The following is a 22,879-nucleotide window of genomic DNA, read 5'->3' on the forward strand; positions in this document are numbered from 1 at the left end:
TGGTCTTTTCTAAAAGCCTAAAAAGTCTGTGGCCTCCCTGCTTGGTTCTCTCAGAGCAGACCCCCTGAGCAGAGGGCTTCCTTGGGGGTTGTTGACCCCAGCTCACCTCCCCCTGCTTAGGTCATCTCTAGGTTCACCCCTATCTGAAGCCCTCCCTGGCAATGCCAGGTTCAAACATTCCAGGGATGGGGGTGTTCAGACCCCCTGGGGCCAAAAAAAAAACCAACAAAACACACATATCACGAAATGGAAGAAAGCAGACCTTTATTTCAGCCCCCACCCCACCAGGACCCAACACCATGGCACACGGCCTGGTGTCCACAGGGCACAGTCCAGAAGAGCCCGGTGGACACAGCCCCACAACACAGCATCACAGATTCCCCAGTCGGGGTGCCTGGGGTCCCCTGCAGATGGGGATGGGGAGTAGGGCCCAGACCCTGAGGAGCAGCACAGACAAAAGGCTCCAGAGGAGCCCCGGGACCTGCTGTGGCGTCCCTGCTTTGGGATGAAAGCAGCAGCAGCAGCTGCGAGAGGTTCCTGCTTTGGCCGTCCCTGGGCCCTGCTAGAGGGCCATCCCGAAGGCAGGGACAGCCCCAAGCGTGGGCTCCTGGCACTGGCCAGCAGGCAGAGGCAGTGTAAACACATCCGAGGGTGGGGAGTGCCTAGTGGCCAAGTCAGGTGCTCTCTGAGCTGGGAGTTGCCTGGGTCCGAGGAACAGCAGGGTGACGAGGTGGAGAGGACTTGGGCAGCAGGGCTCTAGGAGATTGGGGCCTAGGAAAACAGGTTCCATGGAAAAGGAGGAGAAAGGCAGGGAGAAACTGCCGGGCAGGGAGAGACCAGGGGCAGAGAGGAGACTGAGGCTGAATGACTTCCCTTCTCTTCTCCTGCCAGCTCTGTAAGCTCCGGGGTGGGCGGCCCTGAGTTCTCCCAGCGGGGGAGGAGGACAGCCTCCTTTACCAGCTTCTCCCCCAGTCACATCACATGCTTATCTGAGATGGAGTCCTGGGAACAAGGCGGAGCTGAGGGTGAGAAGAGACCCCCTCAGCCCTGCCTGCCCCACCTCTGCCCCAGACTGAGTTTGGGCCCCAGCTCCTCCTCCTGCCCTCTGGGGGGTGCCCTGCCCCAGCCAGTTCACACTAATCCTCCAGCACAACTCTTTCCTGAAGCGCCCCTCAATCAAGGCCATTAACTACCAGAGGCCCCTCGCAGGCAGGGAGGGAAGGAGAGGAAAGGGCGGGGCCAGGGAGGAGAAGGAAGGAGGGAAAAGGCTGTCAGGTCCAGTGCCCACAGTGCAGCCTGCCCTCAATCCCTAGGACCTAAGTACAGAGAAAAATCTGAAGAGAGATGGTTAAGAATGTACATACTTTAAAAAATAAATTGTGTGTCTGTGTGTGCGCGCACATCAGGGTTTTAAAAAAAATCTTTAATTCATCATCTCCAAACTCGGTGAAAAATGTTTTTTTTATAAATTGTACTATATTACTCACTATAGCAGCACCACCTTAAGTAACCAGAACCTACAAGTGCTGGATTTTAGGTTTTCTTATGTTCTTTCTCTGCCTTTATGAAGGAGGGGAAGACCACTATAAGCTTGCAGAATTCATGAGTCAGGCAAAGCAACCTCCAGGAGCGCCTGTAATCCTAACATCAGCCAGTCCAGAGTCCTGAGCTCCAATGCCTACAGATGCCAGACTGTTACATAAGGGATATTAAGAAGATCTTGGTGTCTTGGAGTCCAAGGGAAGTGGTGGGCACTGTGAGAATGGAAGAGTGAAACCCTGGAGAGAGGGGATGAGGGGATGGTCCATCTTTAGCTCCAGCGCGAAGTCAGCAGTTGCCCCTGTGTGGGGTTTTTGATTTCAGAGAAGACGGGAACTTGGTAGACATTTTTAAAATGTGTTATTTCTTGATTTTTAACTGCTAGCTCAACCCCAAACCCAAACCACCCTGTTGACCATAGAAAACAAGTCTCAGGGCTAGTTTCTCGCCTGGTTTGTATGAAATCTTAGTGATTCTGAGATTTAGGGATCCTGGGATCATTTAGTTCCGTGATCTGGAAGCTGTAATGTGCATATAAGTACTCTGAGGGAACTTGTTAAAATGCAGATTCTGACATAATACATCTAGGCCTGAGATTCTGCATTTCTAACAAGCTCCCATCTGACGTTGCTGCTGCTGGCCCACGAACACATTTGGCAAGATGAGGATTTAGTTCATCCTTCCACCTAGAATTCCCTCTGATGGTTCTATCCCTGCTCAAAGATGTCTCCAGTCCTGCCTGCACACCTCCAGGGACTGGAGGCTCACTATCTCGAGTGGCAGCCTGGGTGGCTGCAGCTGCTGCTAAGTTCTGCCAGGGTATGCAGCAATGGTGAAGGACACCCGGAGTTCAACATGCCAAGGTCCAGGCTCTGGAACATCAGAGGTCCACAAAAGAAACTTCAGCTGGGGACTTACCAGGTTGGGAGGGGCTGACGCTTGTGGCAAAGATCTAAGCAGGGAGGATTTTCTGTCCAACTGCCTGCTCAGCAGCGCCCAGTTCAACAGAGAACACTACCACTCCTGGGTGTTCTGGTTAGTAGAGGTTTGGTGCGATTTGTTTCCCTTTCTTTCCCCAAAGCCTTGAAGCAAGTTTTCTCTGCACTTGGGCCAGTTATGTGGTTATACCCCAGGCGAAGGAGCCAGTTTCTAACTGGTGGGGGATGGAGAAGGGAAGGATGCTTGTGGCTAAACAGAAACCCTCAAATCCACAGGCCACATGACAACAGCTGCTCTGGTGGAACACGAGATCTCCACCTTCTCTGGGGTTGGGGCATCCAATCCCAGATCCTCCCTCCTGGGGCCTTGAGAGGCCTTGCAAAGTGGAGAATCCCCCACCCCAACATCCCCTGATGGGCTCAGGGTCACTGGGGCTGAAGGCCACATGCCCAGTGCCCCATATCCCAAGGCCAACCATTCTGAAGCTCAGCTGTCAGAGTCAAGGGGGTGTGGAAACCACCTAGGCCACTCTTCACTGCAGCATGGATGGGAACCCAAGCCGAGAGAGTGCGTGAGGCTTTCCCAAGGTCATACAGCTGACTCGCAACCAACTCTTGTAAAGGCCCAGAATCCTTTGAGGCCGAGCTGGACAGAAGTCACTGGTATTAGCCAGACTCTTGGTCACCTATAGCAGCAACTTTCAGGAAAAGGATCTTCCAGAATAATCCTGAGGGAAAGAGGAGTGTCTCAGAGGGAAATTGTGGAAAGGGGTCATGGGGGTTCACTTCTGTAGGGGAGAATCATGGATCAGAGTTTCTTGAAGGAGGGCAGAGGGCAGGGTTTCTGCTGTAACAGAACTCTAAGGGCAGCATTCAACTCGTCCTCTGGTGCAAGTTGCTCCCTAGAGTTCAGTCTCTCATGCAGGGCCCGGCCCACAGGGCGTGGGGTGGGTGGGGGACTGGTTAATGCAGTGGGGGGAGGGGGTCAGAGACGTCCCAGAAGGTCATGTTTACCGGCATCTCAGGTCTGGTTTCCTGGACCACCCCAGACCTGCTGAGCCAGAATCCCTGCAGTTGGTGCTTCCCTCCCAGGGGAAATCCCTGGGTTTAGGAACCAGCCTGGGCTCACTAACTCAGACAGGGATAGGGACACCTGTTTTAAATCAGAAGCTCCACAGGCAGGGTTAGGTCCTCAGGCTGGGGAAGGGGCGCCTGTCTTCCAGGAAGCGTAAGGGGAGATGGGCAGCTGGGTGTGGGAGCAGAGTGGGTAGTACCTGTCCCAGGCCGGGCTTCACTTTCCGGAAAACTGGCCCGGCCTCGCCTTCTCCAGCTTCTGGCGCCGCTCAGCAGGGATCTCCTGCAGGCTGATGCCGTGGTTGCTGGCCCTGTGACAAAAGGACAGCGGCCTCAGGGAGGGAGAACACACAGCAGGAGGGCAGGGCCCAGGTTATCCCGCTTTGGCGGGGTCAGGTGCGGCAGGGAGGAGGAAAGAGGGGATGGAGGGACCAACTCGGATGGATCCATCATCGCTTGTAACTCGGCGGCCTGGGATGCCGGATCCTCACCCGGGTTGCAGGTCGGGAGGTTTGGGGATGGGCTTGTTGAAGCCGCGTCTGCCCACCAGCCAGTACGTGTCCTCGGCGCCCTTGCCCTGGGGAGACACGGGGGAGCAGAGGGCTTAGGCGGGCCGGGGCGAGGGCGGGTGGGTCTCGAGGTCTAAGTGGAAGCAAGCGGGAGACCCCGGGTGGCGCGGGGCGAGCTGTGTCTTCCAGCCGGGCCTCACCTTCAGCTCCGTGCGGCCCCGCACCTCAGTCTGGAAGCCCTCATTTAGTGCGCACAGAATCCTCACGGTGCTTATGTTCACGTGGATGCGGTAAGCTGGGACGGCAGGGGGACCGTGTGAGCTGGGGACGCCACTCCCGCGCCCGGCTCGGCCCGCGACGTCGCCCCGCCCGGCCCTACTCACGCAGTCCGGTGGACTCCATGCGCGAGGCGGTGTTGACCGTGTCCCCAAACAGGCAGTACCGCGGCATGGTGAGGCCCACCACGCCCGCCACGCACGGGCCTGCGGAGACGCGCGGGGTTGGCGGGCGCGGCCCGCGCTGCAGCCGGCCGTGCCGGCGGCTAGGCTGGCACCTGGGGCTCAGGGGGGCTCTAGCACCCCATAAGCCCCACCAACTCCCCAAAGAAACATTCTCAAGCACACCTTCCTAGTTACACAGGAGTGCCTGGTGGGCAAAGGCGGCTTCAAGACCAGCCCCCGCCCCATCACTCCACGAGTTTGCCCTAAAGAGGGAGATGGGCTGGGGAACCTGGGAGGGCGGGGAGTTACCCGAGTGCAGGCCGATGCGGATGCGCACAGGCACCTCCGGCATGTGGCGCATTCGGAAGGAGCCCACGGCACTGAGGATGTCCAGAGCCATGTTGGCGATCTCTGCTGCATGTCGCTGCCCGTTCCGCTGGGGCAGCCCGGAGGCCACCATATAGGCGTCCCCAATTGTCTCCACCTGAGGAGCGAAGTCAGTACTCAGCACCCCCCACAGATGTGACTGTCCCTTGTCAGGGGGCCTAAACTGGGGTTAGTGCAGAGATCTTGGGGAGCCTTCCAGCTGTGGGGCTGAGCTGGGCACCAGCAGAAGACATAAGGGACAGGAGGGCTGAGAAAGAGGATTGTGCTGGTGGCCTGGGGCAAGGGCTCTGGGGGCTGAGTAGGAAGTGCTGGAAGACAGTGAAGCTAAAAGAGGGCTTGCCCCCTACACACCGCACCTTGTAGACATCGTGGGAGCCAATGATGGCATCAAAGAGCGTGTAGAGGTCGTTGAGCAGGTCCACCACTTCAATGGGCTCACTCATGGCTGAGATGGTGGTGAAACCCACGATGTCACTGAAGTAAAGTGTCACCTCCTCAAAATACTCGGGCTCCACAGGTGTCCCCATCTTCAGAGCCTCAGCCACAGACCTGGGGATGGCAGGTGGGAAGGTTACCTGGAGGCCACCAGTCTGCCTGGACTCCAGCTGTCCTCCCCACCCACCTCTCCACATTGGCACCCACGGAGGCAGCATCTGTGTGAGCAGCCGGTCTGTCTTCTGCTTTTCCAGCTCCAGCTCCTCTGTGCGCTCTCGAATCAGGTCCTCCAGGTTACTGGAGTACTGTTCCAGCATCCGCAGCATTGAGTCAATGATGTTCATCTTCCGGCCCTTGTTGATGCTCTTGAACTAGTAGGAGGAGGAAGCTGGTGGGGCAGCTGAGGCTGTGGGCTGCCATGTCCCTCTCGTGAGGCCATATTATGCCTGATCCTCTGCCCCTACCCCCATTCATCTTGTGCTCACCAAGCCTCTGCCACCCAGTGCCAGGCACAGTGTTTCCCCACATTATTAGAAAGCCCATGGGAAATGGGGGTTCCAAGAGGTCAGCTGTTCTGTTAGTAGTTGACAAGGTACCGGAACTGGCCCAGTCTTTGCATTCCCAGGCCAAGGGTCTTTCTGCTACACTAGGCCAAACACAAACTCAATAAATGCTATTTGAATTGAATTAAATATTTCTCCCAACCAGATCTCCAACTCCCACTCCAAAAGCCTCCATATCCCGCATTCTATCTCTGCCCTGACCAAACCCCTCATCCTCAGGCTACCGCCTTAGGAAGTAGCCTGGAAGTTCAGAGATTCCACCAGCCTGCCTTCCTGCAGCACCCACCCTACCCCCCTGGCCCAGGTTGCTGGCAAGTGGCCAGCCCAGCCCAGCCCTTGCCCAATCCCAGCTCCTAACCAGGTCGAAGGTGCGGTCCATGGAGGGCCGAAGTTCCGGCTGCTCTGCCCAGCACTGTTTCATCAGCTGGATGCACTCCATGGGCGCCTGGTCCATGGATACTGAGGGCCGACACAATGGAGGGGGGCTCTGCACCCTCTTCACCACTTCTGGAGGCATGAAGGGACCAAGAGAGGGGATGTGACAGAACAGAAGCCACCTCTGACTCTGGCCTGACTGCTGAAGCTCAAGATGAGTGGACTGGAAGGGGGTCCTTTAAATAAGAGTTTCAGTAGGTGTAGGAAGTGTAATGTGGGAGGTGGTTGCTGAGGACCCTGAACCCTGAGGGGCAGGGGCAGTAAGAGGTGACAGGCAAAAATACTGACATTTATTGCACATAAGAAAAGTGATGGTTAGAGTGATCGGGTAGCTTGCTGAGGTCTATAGATGATAAGTAATATAGATCTGAACTAGATCAAGCTCTCTTTCCCACTTCCTCCCATCCTGCCGCCTCCCTGGGGCCCATAAGAACCAGAGAGGAGTTTCCTCTGATGGTTGGGGAAACAGGTTGGGTCCAGGGTCAGGACAGAGGAAACCACCAATGTCTGGGTGCTGAAAAGCAACCCCCACCCGTCCTGATGCTTGGCTCCCCACCGCCCTGACCCTTCAGACCCCAGCTTTAAGGGAGGTCCACAGAAGCCTCAGCAGGGAGTGAGGCTGGGTCTGGCCCGGTGCTGCCTAACAGCAGGGTGTCTTTCCAGCCCAGACGCCAGCGAGGGGCGACCGTACCCTCGGGGGTCAGCTCCAGCATGGCGTAGGGGGCGCTGCGGCACACCACCTCCTGCATGATGATGCCCAGGCTGAAGACGTCGCCGGCCAGCGTTCCCCGGCGCTCCAGGGCTGGGTCCCGAAGCAGCTCCGGGGCTGTCCATAGCTGGTCTGGGGTTGGGAAAGGGGGCATGGGCACGCGGATGGCCATGGGGGTGCTGGGGACAGACTCCCACTCTCACCAGAAAACCCAGGCTCACACGGCTCAACCCCTAACCTGAGTCTGGACCTCCCTCCCGCAGTTATCCTCAGGAGAATCTGCCAGAAATCCAAAACAGATCTCACAAAGCAGGACCCTTACAAATAGGCCCCACCTTCTAGACAAAGCAGAGCCCAGAGAAGACTCAGCCTCTTGGGCACAAGACCTAGCAAGAGCAGACCCCCTTCAAGGGCAGGAACTCCACCCCTCAGGCACAACTCCCGCCCCCTAACAAGTCCCCGCCCCCCAGTCAAAGACCCCACCCTCCTCATCTCAGAGGTCACAAGACCTTTTCCGCGGCAGGAGTCGAGTTCAGTGGATGTGGGATGGAGAGAGTGCGAGGGAAGGAGGAAAGGAGAGGCCCTTGAAATAATGGGGATGCGGGGGACGCTCGTCTGCGCAGGAGGCAGCCGGGGAATCCTACCCTCCGCGCTGGGAGGCTCCGGTAGCACCCTCTGCGCTTCCAGCAGTCGCCCATGACCATGGTCCGTGATCTTAAGCACGAACCTCCCGTCCACCACGCAGTTCCGTGACTTCAGCCGCCCGTGAGCCACGCCTCGATGGTGCAGATATCTTATTCCCTGGAAAGGGTGGCGTAAGAGGCAGCCCCAGCCCACGTGGTTCCCCTGCCGGCTCCTCCCCCCTGTATCCCACCCCAGTCCCACCCCCACACGCACACCTTGATGAGGTCTAGCAGGAGGGAGGACTTGAACATCCAGTCCAGCTTTATGTCTCTCTGGGCGAGAAGGTCTTGGAGGGAGCCGCGGGCACAGTGCTCTGAGACCACAGCCAGCGTGCCTTCTCCGGGGGCCGCAGGGCCGCCTGCTCCACCAGCCAGGAAGAGCCCCAGGTAGAGGGCCAAGTTCTCATGCCGAAGCTCCCGGATCTGAGGGGGTAAGTTAACAGGCATTTTCTGTCCTGGGAGCAACGCAGGGAGGAGGCTGTTATTCAGGTCTGTTTTTGATTGGAAGATGGATAAAAATGGTGAGTGGAAAGGTCTATAGGGCATGTGGGGGCGGGGGGGGGGCTTCCTTCTACATATAACTTCTCTCTCTGGAAAAGACAACATAGTCAAAGGCCACCGTTCAGACACTTGAAGTTATGAATGAGAAGACAACCTCGTGCTGGTAATCAGGATCCAGGCAGGTTCTGATTTATTAACCATAAGACATTGAACTTCCTGGCTCTTAAGAGAAAACACCTCATGAAGGAGATGCTCCTGGTACCCCTCCCCCCCACTTCTGATGTAACAGCCTCTTGGAAGAGAACCAGGCAGACACTTCACTGCTTTCAAAAATAATCAGAAATGGCCTGTGCGGGTGACTTTGCCCAGGGCTGCTTTTCTCGGTTACATGGTTGTCTGAGACCCCCACCCTCCCCAAGTCAGGCAAGAAGGACTGAGAAGTCAAGCTGTGGTCCCAGAGGAGCCACGAACAAGGCCACGCTCGCTCAGAAGGACAGAAGCCCTTGCAGTCTGGCTGGGAAAACAGGGACTAGTGAGTGACTGGTGCCCTTTCTGACTTTTCTTTGGTCCAATAAGGGGCTTCTTTTTGTCTTAAATGCCTGTTATTAAATAGTGATTTAGTCCAATGACCCATACTGGTAGTCCACTAAAGTCATTCTGCAGCTGTGACCAAGAGCTTCTATGTAGGCGTTAGGGAAGGAGGCCAGGACAGGGCTGTATGGTGTTCAGGGTAACAGGGGCATTAAGGTTGGAAGGACCAGAATAAGCCAGTTTATAGCCTCCTTGCCAATTTTCCACTTCTCTCAGTATGCATTAACCAGGACATTCTGCACAAGTAGCCTGACAGAACTGGAAACCCATTTATTTTCTATCATTCACTCAACAAACATTCATTGGATGTGTCTAATGTTCCAGACACTGTGCTGGGTGCTGGAAATACAATGGAAGGGGTAGGGGGAAACCTTCACTCCACTTACAGTCCAGGGAGGGAGGCAGATAGGAAATAAGCAAGCACACACAGGTGAACAGACAATTACAAATTATGATAAAAACATCAAAGGAAAGAACTAGTGTTATAAGAGATCATGGTGGGAAACTTGGCTTTAGAGAGGAAGAGACACTTCACTGAGAACTCTTGGTCTCCCCTGCAACAGGGCCTACCTGTAGACTCAGCTGCAAAAAGAAGGCAAGGTGGAAAGGGCAATGGCCGTCCCACCCCCCATCGTAGACCCACTCTCACCTTGGAAAATACAGTCTTGGTTGCTGGGCGGATAGCTATGTGCTGATCCCCTGGGAATTTCTTCAGCCAAACCCAGTCTCCCTGGAGCAGAGATGGGAGCAGCGAACTCAGTTTCTTAAAACCTCATGATGTGGGGAGCCCTAGAACCCCCACGTTTCCATTGGCCCATTGCCCCAGAACCTATCCTCGGTGTAACAAAGAGCACCAGGAGCAAGAGGTTTGATGCCTGCTGGTCCACAGCCAGAGGGGTGAGAGCCCATCCGTGGATAAGAGAGATGCAGAAGGCCTGGATGGCTTTCCTCACCATCCCAGATGCACTCGTCAACAGCCCAATCAAGTGAGCCATCACCACCTCAAGTGTCACTGAAATCCCAGCCCTCATCACCATCTGCTGAGAGTCCACTGTGTTGGGAGCATCATCTGTGAAGTACAGGCAGCTCCCCTCCAGGCTCTGAGCCTCGCTCTCCTCAGCTGTTGGCAGGGCCAGTTCATGAGCGTGGGTCATACAGGGCCGGTGCTCAGAAGGGCCTGAGCTTGCTTCAATGATCTGCTGTTATCATTTTGAATGAACAAGGGGCCCTTCATTTTTATTTCACCCTAGACCTTGCCAATTATGTAGCTGGCCTTGCCCATTGTGAGGGATTTGGACTAGAAGGGAATTCTGGGGATTTGATACAGACCCCTAAAGAGGATTTGGAAATAAGTGTGGAGACATTTTTAATTGTCACAAAAACTGGGGTCTGTGATTAGTGGACAGAGCTAGAGACAAGAGGCACTAAACATTCTTTAAGGCACAGGGAGGGTCCTGCCCAAAATGAGAATAGCGCTCTACTGGGAAACTTCCAGGCAACATACTAGGACTTTCTGCATTCTGTCCATGACCTGACACACAGGAGCTCTCAATCTCCACTCCTTCTTGATTAGCTGAGCTCTCTGTCAGCTCTCTTTGGATTTCTTCTCATTATCTCCCACACATCCCACCACATTCAGATTTGCTTACCCCATAGTTAATGTCCTAATGCCCTTTTGTGACCTCCTTTGTCCCCTCTAAGACTTGCTCTTCTGGATTCTGATCTAATTTGGGTAGAAATGCAGGTGGGGGTGCAGGGGGTGCAAGATGTGGGTCTGGCTTGAATCAGAGACAGCCGTGTCTGGAAACTCCCCATCCTGAACAATCCGATCCTGGAAATGCCCTTTTTGTGACCATGGGATTACATCTCAGATGACCCTCTGCCACAACCTTTCAAGTGAGGCCTGTGCCTTTCTGTAACCTGAGGGATTGGATCCCTGAGGGGGAGGGCCAGGGGCTCCCAGCAGGGCGGGGGATGGCCTCAGTGGCCCCTCCAGGCTACATGCTGGTCCCATCACACTCCCCACCATCAGGCCTCCAGTCTTTAGGCCACTGCGATTGGCCTTTGAAGAGCCCTCACCTGGGTAATGGCTAAGGGAAAATCCCCCAGCAGGAAGGATTCCCAGATGCTCCTCTTTGAGGAATCCATGAACTTTCCCTAGATCCCACTCTGAGCTCCCAGCCCCATTTCTGGGTGTCTGCAGTGTAGGACTCGATTCCAGGAATACACCTTGGCCTGGCTGGGGGGTCAGGCTCACCTCATAGAGGCCAATGTTGGTGCTGTCCGGGGCCTGGCTGTGGACACTGCGAATGTCTGACACGCTGCGGGTGGCCAGACTCAGTCGACTTCCCTGGGCCACCTGGAGGGTAGAGGTCAATGCATGGGGTCAAAATATACTGTAGGGGTCAAAGTCCTGAGTCAGGCTGAGTTCTAGGGATTAAACGGGGGAGGGGGAGACATCTTAATGAGGGAAGGTGGTAATAACATTACTTCCCAAATGCACAACACCTTACAGCTTACAAAGCAAACTTACTTGTTGGAGCTTCACAAGGCCCCAGGAAATCAGTCAGGACAGGGGCTGTTACCCTCACTGCACACACGAGGGTGCTCCCCAGTGCTCAGACCTGGGACAGAGCTAGGGCAGAAACCAGGCCTTCCCAGGTGGGGCCTACGGTGAGGGCTGGCCCAGGCAGGGGACCAAATATACAGGGGACGACAGCCGGATCCTGGCTCCCCCACCTTTCGAGAGCTTCCCCCTTGTGGGTGGATGAAAGTGATATCGTCCAGAGTCAGGATGATCTTGTTGGGGCCAGAGACCATCTGGATGTGAAGTAGCCGGTGCCTGGTAGGGGAAGGAGGTCATCTTCGCAAAGGGGACCAAAGTCCATGAGAGGAAGCCAAGGAGGGATAATGTTGGCTCAGAGGAGGGCAGCCATCCCTAAAGCATCCCCTGAGACTCTGCTAACCCTCCAGAACCCCTCCTGCCTCCTCCCCTCTAAAAAAATACCCTCCCTTTTTCTACTCTTGAGTGGGCCCAGCCTGTTGTCTTTGCTGCACGGTGGTGTTTCTGGCAGGTGGGAAGCCAAGTTCATCTCCTACTTACCAAACCCCCCTACTCACCTAAAGTAATGGGCCAGGAAGGCCCCTGTCAGCCCCATCCCAACCACCAAGAGAAAGCCGATAAAGACGAGGCCGGGCTCCACACCTAGAGGGGCAGTGAGAGCAGGGATGCTGAGAGCTGTGGTGGAGGGAAGGCACCCTCTCTGCGGAGGTATATAGTCATGGCAAATCCTGGAGGCTCCAGGAAAAGGGGCTGGGATCCCAGAACAGGATCTAGGGAAAGGTCATGGGTCCTGGCAAGGGGGGAGAGGATCTGGGACTGCTAGAAAGGTTCCAAGAGGGCTCCGGGGGCTTGGCAAGAGAGGGGTCCTGCACAAGCCAGGGGTCTCTGAGGAGGACTTGAAAGGGCCTCAAACAGGGGTTTCAGGATGAGAATTCACTCTCTTTCACCACTCTGTGGAGGATCCATGGTGACTGCCCCGGTGGGGGCTGGGGTGCTCGCCCTCACCTCCGTTGCAGATGACGTCTGGGTCAAACCAACACGAAGGGTCAGGCCCAGGCCCCCTTCCCCCTCTAGGGAAATGCACTGGGGTCCCAGCGGAGTAGAAGGAGCCCCGAGTGGGGTCCAGCACGTATGTGGCGAACAGCCGGTCTCCAGCCGCATCTGTGTCCAGTAGTACAAACGGGGGTTCCTCAGCTCCTCCCAGAGCCCCACAGAAGCCAGGGACCTGGGCATCCTGGACGTGGTGGGCCACGGCTGCTCCCGACACCCAGCTGCCACCTGCGGCCGCCCGCGCTCGGGCCACGCCCCCAGCCAACAAGAAGACGGCGTCATAGATGGTGCCGAAGAGTGGGGATACCTGGAGAAGAAGGGTAGGGGGCTCAGGGTCACTGCCCATAAACAGACGGGGACTTACTGTCCCCGCTTGTCCTTTCACTGGGCCCTTCAAGCCCTTCAAGCCCATTGACTGTTTGCACCTCCTAGTTAGTGGTTCCGTATCCCTCCCCATCGGTTCTCCCTTCCTCTCTCCCCAGTTGGCTAACCCACCCATTTTCCCCACTGCCCTTCCCTCTTTTCAGGATTCTTAGACTCTTTTCATCATTGGTTACTTCTAACTCTATTACCTACAGGTCCTCTTGTCCCTCTCCTTTTGGTTGCCCTGCATATATTTTTAATATTATTACATATCACTCACTGAAAGCCTTCTTTCCCTCCTTTTGGTTGGCTGCTATTTTTTATTATTCCTTCTTTTCTTTTCCCAAGACTACCATCTGATCTCATCAGGCCTCTTTATTATTCCCAGTTCCCATCTCTCACAGGGCCAGGCACTGTGTAGAGCACTAGGGATATATCAGGGTACAAGACAGAGTCTCTATCTCGAGGAATGTTTCAATTGGTGGGAGAGACAGGGATGTTAACGCAGTGCCGTGAGTGAGGGTAGGGGTAACTGAAGGAAATGAGGAGACAGAAAAGAGAGCCCCTACACAGGCTGGGGGAGGAGGAGGCTTCCAGAAGTGACCATCCTCAAGGATGAATCAGAAATTACTGGGGGAGGGGAAGGGCAGGAGAGAGGGAACAGTACACCAGCAGCACAGAGGCAAACGAGAAGGATATATTGGGGAACCCAAAGTAGCTCAGTCTGGCTGAAGTTCAAGAAAGAATATAAACCTGATAAACCAGTGAAGGGGCCTGCATCTATCCAGGGTGAGAGGACACTGGGAGGCTTTGAACAGGTGACACAGTCACATTTGTTAGGTTCCCAAAGTTCGGTCTGATTGTTGGGTGGAGAAAGGTCTGGGGTAAGTAAATGTTGAAGCAGAGACCATTTGGGAGATTTTGTTTCGGAATTTGGACTAGAGGTGTTGTGGCCTGAACCAGGGCAGTGATTGTGAGAATGGAAAAGTAGATGGATTCAAATGACCTTTAGGAAGCAAAAGTGACAGGACTTGATGCCTGCGTGTTAGGGGAAGAGTTAGAGGAATCAAGGGTGACTCCCAGGGCCTCACTTGGGCAGCTAGGTGGAGGGTGGTGCTACTTACTAGTAACTGAAGAGGGTCCACTCCCCTCCCAACATTTCCCCCACCTCTCTTTCTCTACCTGCCCTCCAGCCCATCTTACCACTATTCCTAATTCTTGTTCTCCACTTCTTACTGGCTATTCCCATCCTTTCTCCCCATTGTCTTCCACGAATCCTCTTGGTGGCGACTAGGGGCCTTGGTGGGGAAGATTTCAACCCCTCTTGGCTCACAGCACTCTCTCATGTACAATCCTTTGAGTAGAGTCTTTGTGGTGCTTGGTTTACTGCCCACTGACATCTAACTTCCCTTCTCTCTTAGTTGTTTCTAGCCCCCACTTTTATGAACGGGGTGGAACTATGTGGTCTGAACAGGGATTCTAGGTTCTCAGGGAATCCTGGGTATTATCAGCTGGTTGCTGGGGATAAGCTGTGAATCTAAATGATTATAGAAGCCCTTGGCTCCACCTAGGGACCTTTCTGCTTCTTGTAAGATGCAAGGCTCTCAAAAAGTTAAGACCACCAGATGACGCCCCAGAGGAAACACCTCTGAACTGGGCATGGAGGCTGGATCTGCATCCTCCCTCCTTCTTGCTCTCTTAAGAACACCAGTTGTTTATTATAGTCTGTATGTCATGGTGATGTTGGAAGTGGGTATACTTTTAAGGAGACTGCAAAAGACGTTGCAGTGTAGGGTTTGTTAGAGTTTGCTCCTTGGAGTTGGCCTTGAGAGGTCTCGTTGCCTACTCTCTAGAAGCACTTCCAATACACTAAGATGCCCAAAGCAGGATGAGAGCCTCTACGTTATACAGGAAACTCCAGGACAGGTAGAGCTGCTGGTTATTCTCTCCCTACTGGCATCCTCCTCTCCTTCCATCAACTTGAATCACTTCTCTTCCCATTGCCTCCAGCCTCCTCTGCCCTTTTGGTGATTCCGTGCTCTCTTCCCCAGCTCTCTTCCTTTCTTCTCTCCTCCCTGGTCCCTCTACCTGTTGCAGATTGAGGTCAGGGGGCAGCTCCCGATGCTCTTGGGCCCTGCGCAGGCTGTCCAGTACGCTGCTTCCCGTGGGACAGTGACGCGTGAGAGTGAGCACCGCATCGTGGGCCCTGCGAAGCTGTGAGCTGTTGACGAGCGCGGCCAAGGCGTCTGGCCCTGGAGACAAGGCGTAGTGGAGCGTGTCGAAGGGCAAGAAGACCAGGGAGCCATCGGCCAGGCCCAGCTCCTCTGCAGCCTCCAGTAGACGGCGCTGCTCCTCGCCGCCCAGCAGCACCGAGTGCATCACCATGATCACTGCTGCGGACACAGAGACTCCGCTCGGTGCTCTGCCCGCTGCCCCTCAGGACGGCCGACCGCCCCGCATCCTGCAGGGGAGCCTACCTCGGACTCTGGGCCCATCCCGGACCCTCCTCAGGGCTTCCCGGGCCCCAGATAGGTCCGAGGGCTCCATGGAGGTCACCAAGGCAACGGGCAGCCCCCGGGCCCTGAGCGCGGTGGACAGTGCGCGTCCCGCCTCCACCCACAAGTCCTGGGGGGCGGTGACCAGGGCCACGTGCGCCCAGCGGAACGCGCGCAGGAGGGCGTAGAGGGCATCCGCCGCGGGCGTCACCGCGGGAGCCGTGGTGCCCGTTGCCCGCGTCCCGGGGCAGCCCCAGGGCACCAGCGCGACCCCAGCCTCTTGGGCCAGTAGCTCGGCGGGCCGGCAGGCTGCGGGGTTTACCGGCCCCACGAGGCCCGAGACACGGGTGAGCGCGGAGGACACCGCCCCCAGTGAGCCTGGCGTCCGGCACGGCTCGGGCAGCAGCGCGACCTCGAAGCGGGGGCCGCCCTTCAGGGCAGCGTCGTGGTTCAGGCGGGCAGCGGCCAGGCGGGCGGCCAAGTCCGGGCGGGCACGGGCGAAGATGGGGTCGCAGGCCCAGGGTCCCAGCACCCCAACTGTGAACGCGGCGGAGAGGGCGGAGCGCGGCAGGAGCAGCAGCAGCAGCAGCAGGAGCCGCAGCGGAGGCCGGGGCCCCGGCGGGGTCCGGGGAAGGCGGGGCGGAGACGGAGCCCAGTGAGCGGGGGCGCGGAGCCCACGGTCCCGAAACCCACCCGCGAGGAGGGCGCAGGCGGTCATTGCCGACTTCTGGGAGCATTGAAAAAAAAAAATCAGGATGAGCGGTTGCGATCCGCAGACCTCTCTTAGAGTTTTCTGCAACCTCCAGTTTCTCAAAGCCCAATTAACCCGCGGCGTGTCTCTGCTTTCACACTCCACTCCGCCTGCCGGGACGACTACATGGGGTCAGGGGTATAACCTGGAAGGACCCCCTTATCTCCGCCTGCTCTGCTCCCCGCTCCCCCTTGTCCGCCCATCCCCCCCCCTCAGAGCCGTAGAAGGCCGGTGGGGACACTCCTACGCCCTTCCATCGTCTCTCCCCAGCAGAAGGGACGTGGAGTCCGTGTGGAGGGGGCTTTGCCACTCACCGGAAAGTCCGGGGCTCGGGCCCAGGGCCAGGGTGAGGGGGTTACAAGGCCGATCCTTCTGACGCCCTCCCACAGGTCTCCTTTGCCGGGGCCCAGGGCGGGGGGTGTGGGAACAGCAGGCCAGAGCCCTTAATCTCTACAAGCTGATTAGGGTCTCTTAATCAGGCAGGGAGGGGCTGATGGAAGATGGGGCTCACTGGGGTGGGATCTGTCCTAGCTTCCAGGCAGCCAGCCAGATTCTTTCCCCTCCATGTCTCCCAACCCTCCCACCACAACCCCCAGTGTAAAAGCAGCTTGAGGCCTCCCTTTCAGGCTGCAGCCACACTACCCTGCTCAGCCTGGAAGACGACAAGATGTGCCCATGGACACCTGTGGGTGATCAATCTTAGGGTCTCAGTGCCTCCAATCTTGTTTCCAGTTCTGTCAGCCAAGGCCAAGCCCCATCCCTTGGCTGGCAAAGTCTACACCCAGAGACCAAACCCAAACCAGCCTGATCCCTACCTTTTTTGTCTCATCTGCCCACACTTGATTCTCAGATCTCCACTTCTCCATGTCTAGGTAACCATCCCTTTGGCCTTGGGAAGACAGAACCCCAGGAAGTAATGGAAAGAGCTCTGACTTTGGGCAGACCTGAGTTCAAATTCCTCCTTATTGGCTTTGTGATCTTGGGAAAGTTAATCTCTCTGAAGGTTGTGAAAATCACCTGTGACAAAGAGTATAATTGCCAGGATGACAAAACTGAAAATGGATAAGGCAACTTCAAAGAAGAATATAATGGGATACTTACCTTATTACATAGCAAAATTTATTACAAAGCTGTAATAATTAAAACACTGTAGTATTGGTGCAGGGATAGACAAATAGACCAATTGGACAGAACAGAGAGCAACTGAAACAAACCCAGCAAAAATGGAAATTTGATGTATGAAGAACTGGACATTTCTTATCAGTGGGGTAAGAATGAGCTATTCTACAAATGGAGCTGATTTATTAGCCATTTGGAGGTGGGGAGGAGATAGAATTTGATCACTGCCTCACACTATATAAAATCAATTCCAGGTTAAAGACATACATAAAAACAAAACTAAAAAACTAGTGAATCTTTGTTCAACCATCAAAGGCTGGATCAGGCAAGAACGATCAGTGGATGGTAAAACTAGGAAGAAATTTTGATGAGGATATTTGCATATCTTAAGGTGCCTTCTTAGAGATTTTTTTGAGTTTCAAAGGGAGCAAAAAAATAAAAAGCAGTAATTACACAGTGGAGAAATCGGACAACACTCTGACCAGTGTTGGTCAACCAATGAGGGGCAGATGGACATTGTGTACTTCCAGACAATGTAACCCGAGAAAGACACAATACTACACCTATGTAATACTGCGCAGATGCAACACCACACAATATTCATCTATGCAGTGTTCTAGCTGAGAGTGCATTTCATCAATCTAATCACAAGGAAATAGCAGATAAACACAAAATGAGGAACATTCTACTAAAAAAAAAAAACAGGAGAGGAATGTATTCTTCAAAAATGTCAATATCATAAAATTCAAAGGTTTAAGAAATGTTCCAGATTAAAGGGAGCTAAAAAGATATGACAATTAAATGCAATACTTGCCTCTAGTTTGGACCCTGTATAAAGGGTTAAAGCTGCTATAAGGTTATAGGGTTCCTAGGGTTAACAAATGCTATGAAGTGTATCAACATCAAATCTGTCAACTGACAAAACTGGGACATGAATGGGAGATTTGATAAAAGTATTTCATCAATGTAAATTTTGAACTGTACTGCAGTTATGTTACAGACTATCCCTATTTGTAGGAAAAATACACTGAAGTATTTAGCTGTAAAGCACCATAATGTATGTAACTTGCCCTCAAATAGTTCAGAAAAATATATGTATCTATTTTATATTATATATTATATACTATATGTTATATATATTATACACACCAAATGATAAACACATTCGATAAAATGTTAACACTATCTGGGTAAAGGGTATATAAATCTTCTTTGTACTATTTTTATTTTTGCAATATTTTGTAAATTTGAAATTATTTCCAAATAAGAATTCATAAAAAAACTTTCAGATTAAAAAAGAGAATGCCTTTATCAATTCTGAGTAGGAAAGAATTTCTTAAACAAAACATGTAAAGCGCAAACATAAAGGAAAAGATTAATAACTTTGAAAATATTAAAAATAAAATTTCTGGTCAAAAAGCATATCTCTGAGAGAAAACATGAGCCATCGACCAGAAGATATTTGCAAAATATTAAAAAAGGGTTAGTATCCAAAATATGTAAGATATGAAAAAGTTAACCCAGTAGACAAATGGACATAGGAATGAAAAGGCAAGTCATAAGAAAAGCCTAAGGAAAAATGCTCAACTTCACTAATAATCAAGGAAATGCAAAATTAAAAATGAGATACCATTAACATCTATCAGATTGGCAAAGATAAAATGTGACAATATCAGATATTGGTATGGATCTGAGAAAACACAAACACTACATATTTGTGACGACGATGTAAATTGGTGGGCTGTTTGGCAATTAACCCAGTAGAGTTGAAGCAATTCCATTTATAGGAATTACCTTAGAGAAACTAACATCTATTTGCATATGGAGAGACTTGTAAAAGAAGTCATTTATTCATTCAAAAAACACCCACTGAATTTCTACCGTGCGTGAGGCACTGTTCTAGGCTCTGGGGATACAGCAATGAACAAAGAGTTATGACCTCATGGAGGTGGACACAATCACTATATTTAGGGATTCTTTTTGTATGTTTGCTAAATATTTGATAATTAAAATTTTTTAATGTTAATAAAAATGCTTATGTCTGATGTGTAGTAGAGTCTCAAAATTTAGTAGGTATAGTAGGTATCAATGTTCACTTATATAGTCCTAGGTGTCTTACTTTCCATAAAGATTATTTCCTTCAAATGTCTCCTCTTCTGACACAATGTCTCTAGTTGGAATCATGGATTCTCCACCCAACCCTCCCACTTCACAGATGATAAGACTGAGGCCCAGGGAGTGATTTGGCTTACTCCATGATCTCCTGATTTTCTTCTAGGGTCTGCAAACTGGCAAGTACTGTAGATAGGGATGAGGAGCAGAATTTTAAAAAAAAATTTTTAATTGTGGTAAAATGCGCATAACATAAAATTCACCATTTAAGCCAGGTTTAAATGTATAATTCAGTGTCATTACATATATTCACATTGTTGTACTGCCATCACCACTATCCATCTCTGAAACTTTTTCATCATTCCAAACTGAAAATCCAGTAACCAATAATTCCCATTTTCCCTCCCTTCAAACCCTGTTAACCACCCTTCTACTTTCTGTCTCTATGAATTTCACTACTCTAGGTATCAAATACAGGTGGAATCATGTAGTACTTGTGCTTCTGTGACTGGCTTATTTCACTTAGCATAATGTACTCACATTTTGTCCATGTTGTAGCATGTGTCCAAATTTCCTTTATTTTTAAGGCTGAATAATATCCCATTATATGTATAGACCAGATTTTGTTTATCCATTCATCCCTCCCTGGACATGTAGGTTACTTCCACCTTTTGGCTATTGTGAATAATGCTGCTATGAATATGGGTCTATGAATATCTGTTCAAGCCTCTGCTTTCAATTCTTTTGAGTATATATCTAGAAGTGGAATTGCTGGATCAGATGATAATTTTATATTTAATTTTTTTGAGGAATTGCCATACTGATTTCCTCAGAGGCTGTACCATTTATATTGGGACGAGGCAGAATATTTTAAATCCGTCCTGGTCCTCACGCCAAGATTACACAGCCATACTTTAGCCACCACACTGCCCTCCCTTCCAGTGACCCATAGCTGAGCTTATTTAAGTTTCTCTGCTGTTGCCAGCTAAATTTCTTTTCAATCTGTAAAGCACTGAAGCAAAACAGCCCTCTTACATAAGGGGGGGGGGGCTGTTCTTAAAGAAGCAGTTCTGCTGGAGTTACCAAGGGGCTGAATTACATTTAAATCCAACTCCTATAAATAACCTCAGCGGCAGGTGGAGCGCCCCCTCTGGCAGGTCTTGGTTCTTCTCCTTCTTTAGAGGGAAAGGGAAAACGTCTGCTGGGATTTTTAGTCCCTTTCCAGCCTCCCATAAAGTCATTAAATTTGGAGCTGACAGAAGGAATTAGAAGTCTCTGTGGAGTCACTGCAGCAGTAGACAAAGAAAAAAAAGTGATCCTCTAAATTTAAATGAGACAAAAAGACTTTTGAAACCAATCTGGCTTGAGTCTCAGAGTAGCAGACAAGTCCTAGCGGAGCCTAAGCCTTAAAAAATAATTCCAGTTGAGTTAGCAAAGAACACTGAATCTAAAAAAAATACAAGGTGAAATCCAGGATTCCATTAAACTGCAGTTGTAATGGTTAAAGAATAGTGAGGAGGGAACATAGAAATAGATCGTTTTTCCCTATTAAATTAGAAAATAAATTTAAAATCACCATTTTTGCTCTTTCTGATTACAGAAATAATGCACGCTTCATGTACAAATGAAAGCATACAAAAATGTGTAAGTGAAAAATGATAGTAAAAAAGTTTCGCAGTCACCTCTGTTACTAGCTTTTAGAAATGCATGTATGAGAAAATAAATCATTCCATGTACTGCTTTACAAGTTGCTTCCCTCCTTCAAAATATTTTATATTTGCTTTATAAAAAATATGTTTACATGTTTAAAAATAAAATAAATAAAGAATACAGTGGGAAAAAGTTAAAAATTGGGGGGTAAAAAAAGACTATAGTGAAAGTCTCCTGGTCACGCTTGTCCCCTGTCACCCCACCTGCCACAAAGAGGCAACCATTGTTAAACTCTTGTGTCTCCTCTGGAGGTCCTTCTACATACACAAGCAAATAAAAACATATTTTCTTATGGTTCCCTTTTTTATGTAAAACGTAACACTGTTCTGTACCTTGCTATTTTATTTTAACAACAGATCTTGGAAGCCTTTCCGTTTCTTGTTTCATAGAGAGCTGATTACAGCTGCATAATATTCCATTGATGAAGGCACCATAACCTGGTTAACCAGTTAATCTTGCTATTACTAGCACTACTCCAACAAATAACCCTCTACAGACCTCATTTTGCATGTGTGCAAGCACTCCTGTAGGGAAAACTGCAAAATCAAAGGGTATAAAAAAAATCAGAGGATATATGCACTGTAAATTGGATGGATGTTGCCAAATTGTCCCCTACAGGGATGATACCAATTTACCAGCAATAACTAGAGTGTCTTTTTGCCCACAGCCTGGATACAGAGTGCATTTAAAATTTTTCCAATGTGATAATTTGAAAAAAATGCACAAAAATATCTCAGTATAGTTTAAATTTGCATTTCTCTTATGAGTGAGGCTGAATATATTTTCACATTTCTAAGCCATTTGAATATCATCTTCTGTGAATTGATAGTTTATATCCTTTGCTCATTTTTCTATTGGATTATTGGTCTTTTTCTCATAATTTTTAAAGCTCTTTAAATGTTAGGATAATTACACATTTGCAATACAATTTGCAAAAAAAAATTTTCCCAGTTTATATGTTTAGTGCTTGTTTCTAATGTGGCTGCGTTTTGCCAAGCACATTTAAAAAAATTTTTTAATGCTGTTTGAATATTAAGTTATTATCTTAAAAGCCTTTGCCTTGTCAAGGTTATAAACAAATTCTCCAATGTTTTCTTTAAGGACTTATAGTTTCACCTTTGATGATCCATTTGGAAGTTATCCTGATGTGAGGCATCAGTAATGGATCCAACTTTATTTTTTTCTTGCTGGCTCCCATTGTCCTATTATTATTCATGGACTAATTCAGCTTTCCTTTATAGTCATCATAAAAAACACTCTATTTTCGGGTTTTCCCTTTTCTTCCATTGATCAGTCTGTCTCATATGAACGAGCACCATATTTCCTTCATTACTGAAATATTGCAGTATTTTTAAATATGGAAGAGAGTGACTTCCACTCCCTTTCTCATTGCTCTTCTTTTTCAGAATTTTCCTGGCTATTCTTACACATTAATTTTTTATACAGACTTTATAATCTCTTTGTTTAAGTTTTTTCCCCAAAGAATTAGTACTTCCATTGTTACTGTGTTAAATTTATAATTTATGGAAAATTAATGTTCTATGATGTTGAATCTCTCTATGCAAGAATGTGACATATATGTTGATTTGCTCCAGTGTACTTTTGTGTCCTGGAGTGTTCTAAACTTTTCTTTCATGTAGGTTTGATATGTTTCCTGTTAAGTTTATCAGAAGGTATTTTGTCTTTTAATTGCTCGTGTAGGGTCTTCTTTTAAATCTTCTAACTGGTTGCTGCTTGTTAATTTCCATTTTTCTCTTTATAATATACCTTGGGCATTTTCTCATGTTCTTAGATATAGATTTTCTTCTAATTTCCTTAAATAGTGTCCTTCTGTTTGAATGTATATAAAGGTAAGGATCTTATGATAGGGAGATAATTCTGGATTTTCTGATTGGGCCCCACATGCCGTCAC

General features: G+C 50.6%; 1 protein-coding gene across 4 annotated transcripts; it reads right to left on the minus strand.

Annotated features, from left to right (window-relative positions):
* Nucleotides 1-247: 247 nt before the first annotated feature.
* GUCY2D (guanylate cyclase 2D, retinal) lies at nucleotides 248-16,976 on the minus strand. Of its 4 annotated transcripts, none has more exons than XM_074342253.1 (20): nucleotides 16,842-16,976; nucleotides 15,258-16,002; nucleotides 14,869-15,173; nucleotides 12,373-12,724; nucleotides 11,925-12,009; nucleotides 11,544-11,646; nucleotides 11,062-11,163; nucleotides 9,454-9,534; nucleotides 7,929-8,135; nucleotides 7,674-7,830; nucleotides 7,012-7,161; nucleotides 6,244-6,392; nucleotides 5,530-5,693; nucleotides 5,244-5,436; nucleotides 4,810-4,984; nucleotides 4,444-4,542; nucleotides 4,261-4,355; nucleotides 4,043-4,128; nucleotides 3,752-3,862; nucleotides 248-3,205 (listed from the first exon to the last, which is right to left on the minus strand). In XM_074342253.1, the coding sequence occupies exons 1-19, from the start codon at nucleotides 16,890-16,892 to the stop codon at nucleotides 3,769-3,771; spliced, it is 3,393 nt and encodes a 1,130-aa protein (XP_074198354.1). In that variant the 5' UTR covers nucleotides 16,893-16,976; the 3' UTR covers nucleotides 248-3,205; nucleotides 3,752-3,768. The 4 variants fall into 4 exon arrangements, 2 of the variants coding, with proteins under 2 accessions (XP_074198354.1, XP_074198355.1); XM_074342254.1 differs by having other exon boundaries at nucleotides 16,341-16,900; XR_012499381.1 differs by having other exon boundaries at nucleotides 3,189-3,205; nucleotides 3,988-4,128.
* Nucleotides 16,977-22,879: the final 5,903 nt, after the last annotated feature.

This window comes from Camelus bactrianus, chromosome 16, assembly GCF_048773025.1.
Source record: "Camelus bactrianus isolate YW-2024 breed Bactrian camel chromosome 16, ASM4877302v1, whole genome shotgun sequence".
Lineage (NCBI taxonomy): Eukaryota > Metazoa > Chordata > Mammalia > Artiodactyla > Camelidae > Camelus > Camelus bactrianus.

What these genes read in the sequence shown, in the direction of transcription:
- GUCY2D (XM_074342253.1), bottom strand. Translation starts at nt 16,892, where the DNA reads ATGGAGAAGTGGAGATCTGAGAATCAAGTGTGGGCAGATGAGACAAAA. An exon ending in GCTCCCACGATGTCTACAAG is followed by an intron (nt 4,985 to 5,243) that starts GTGCGGTGTGTA and finishes TTCGCTCCTCAG; the next exon opens with GTGGAGACAATTGGGGACGC. An exon ending in CATGGAGTCCACCGGACTGC is followed by an intron (nt 4,356 to 4,443) that starts GTGAGTAGGGCC and finishes CTGCCGTCCCAG; the next exon opens with CTTACCGCATCCACGTGAAC.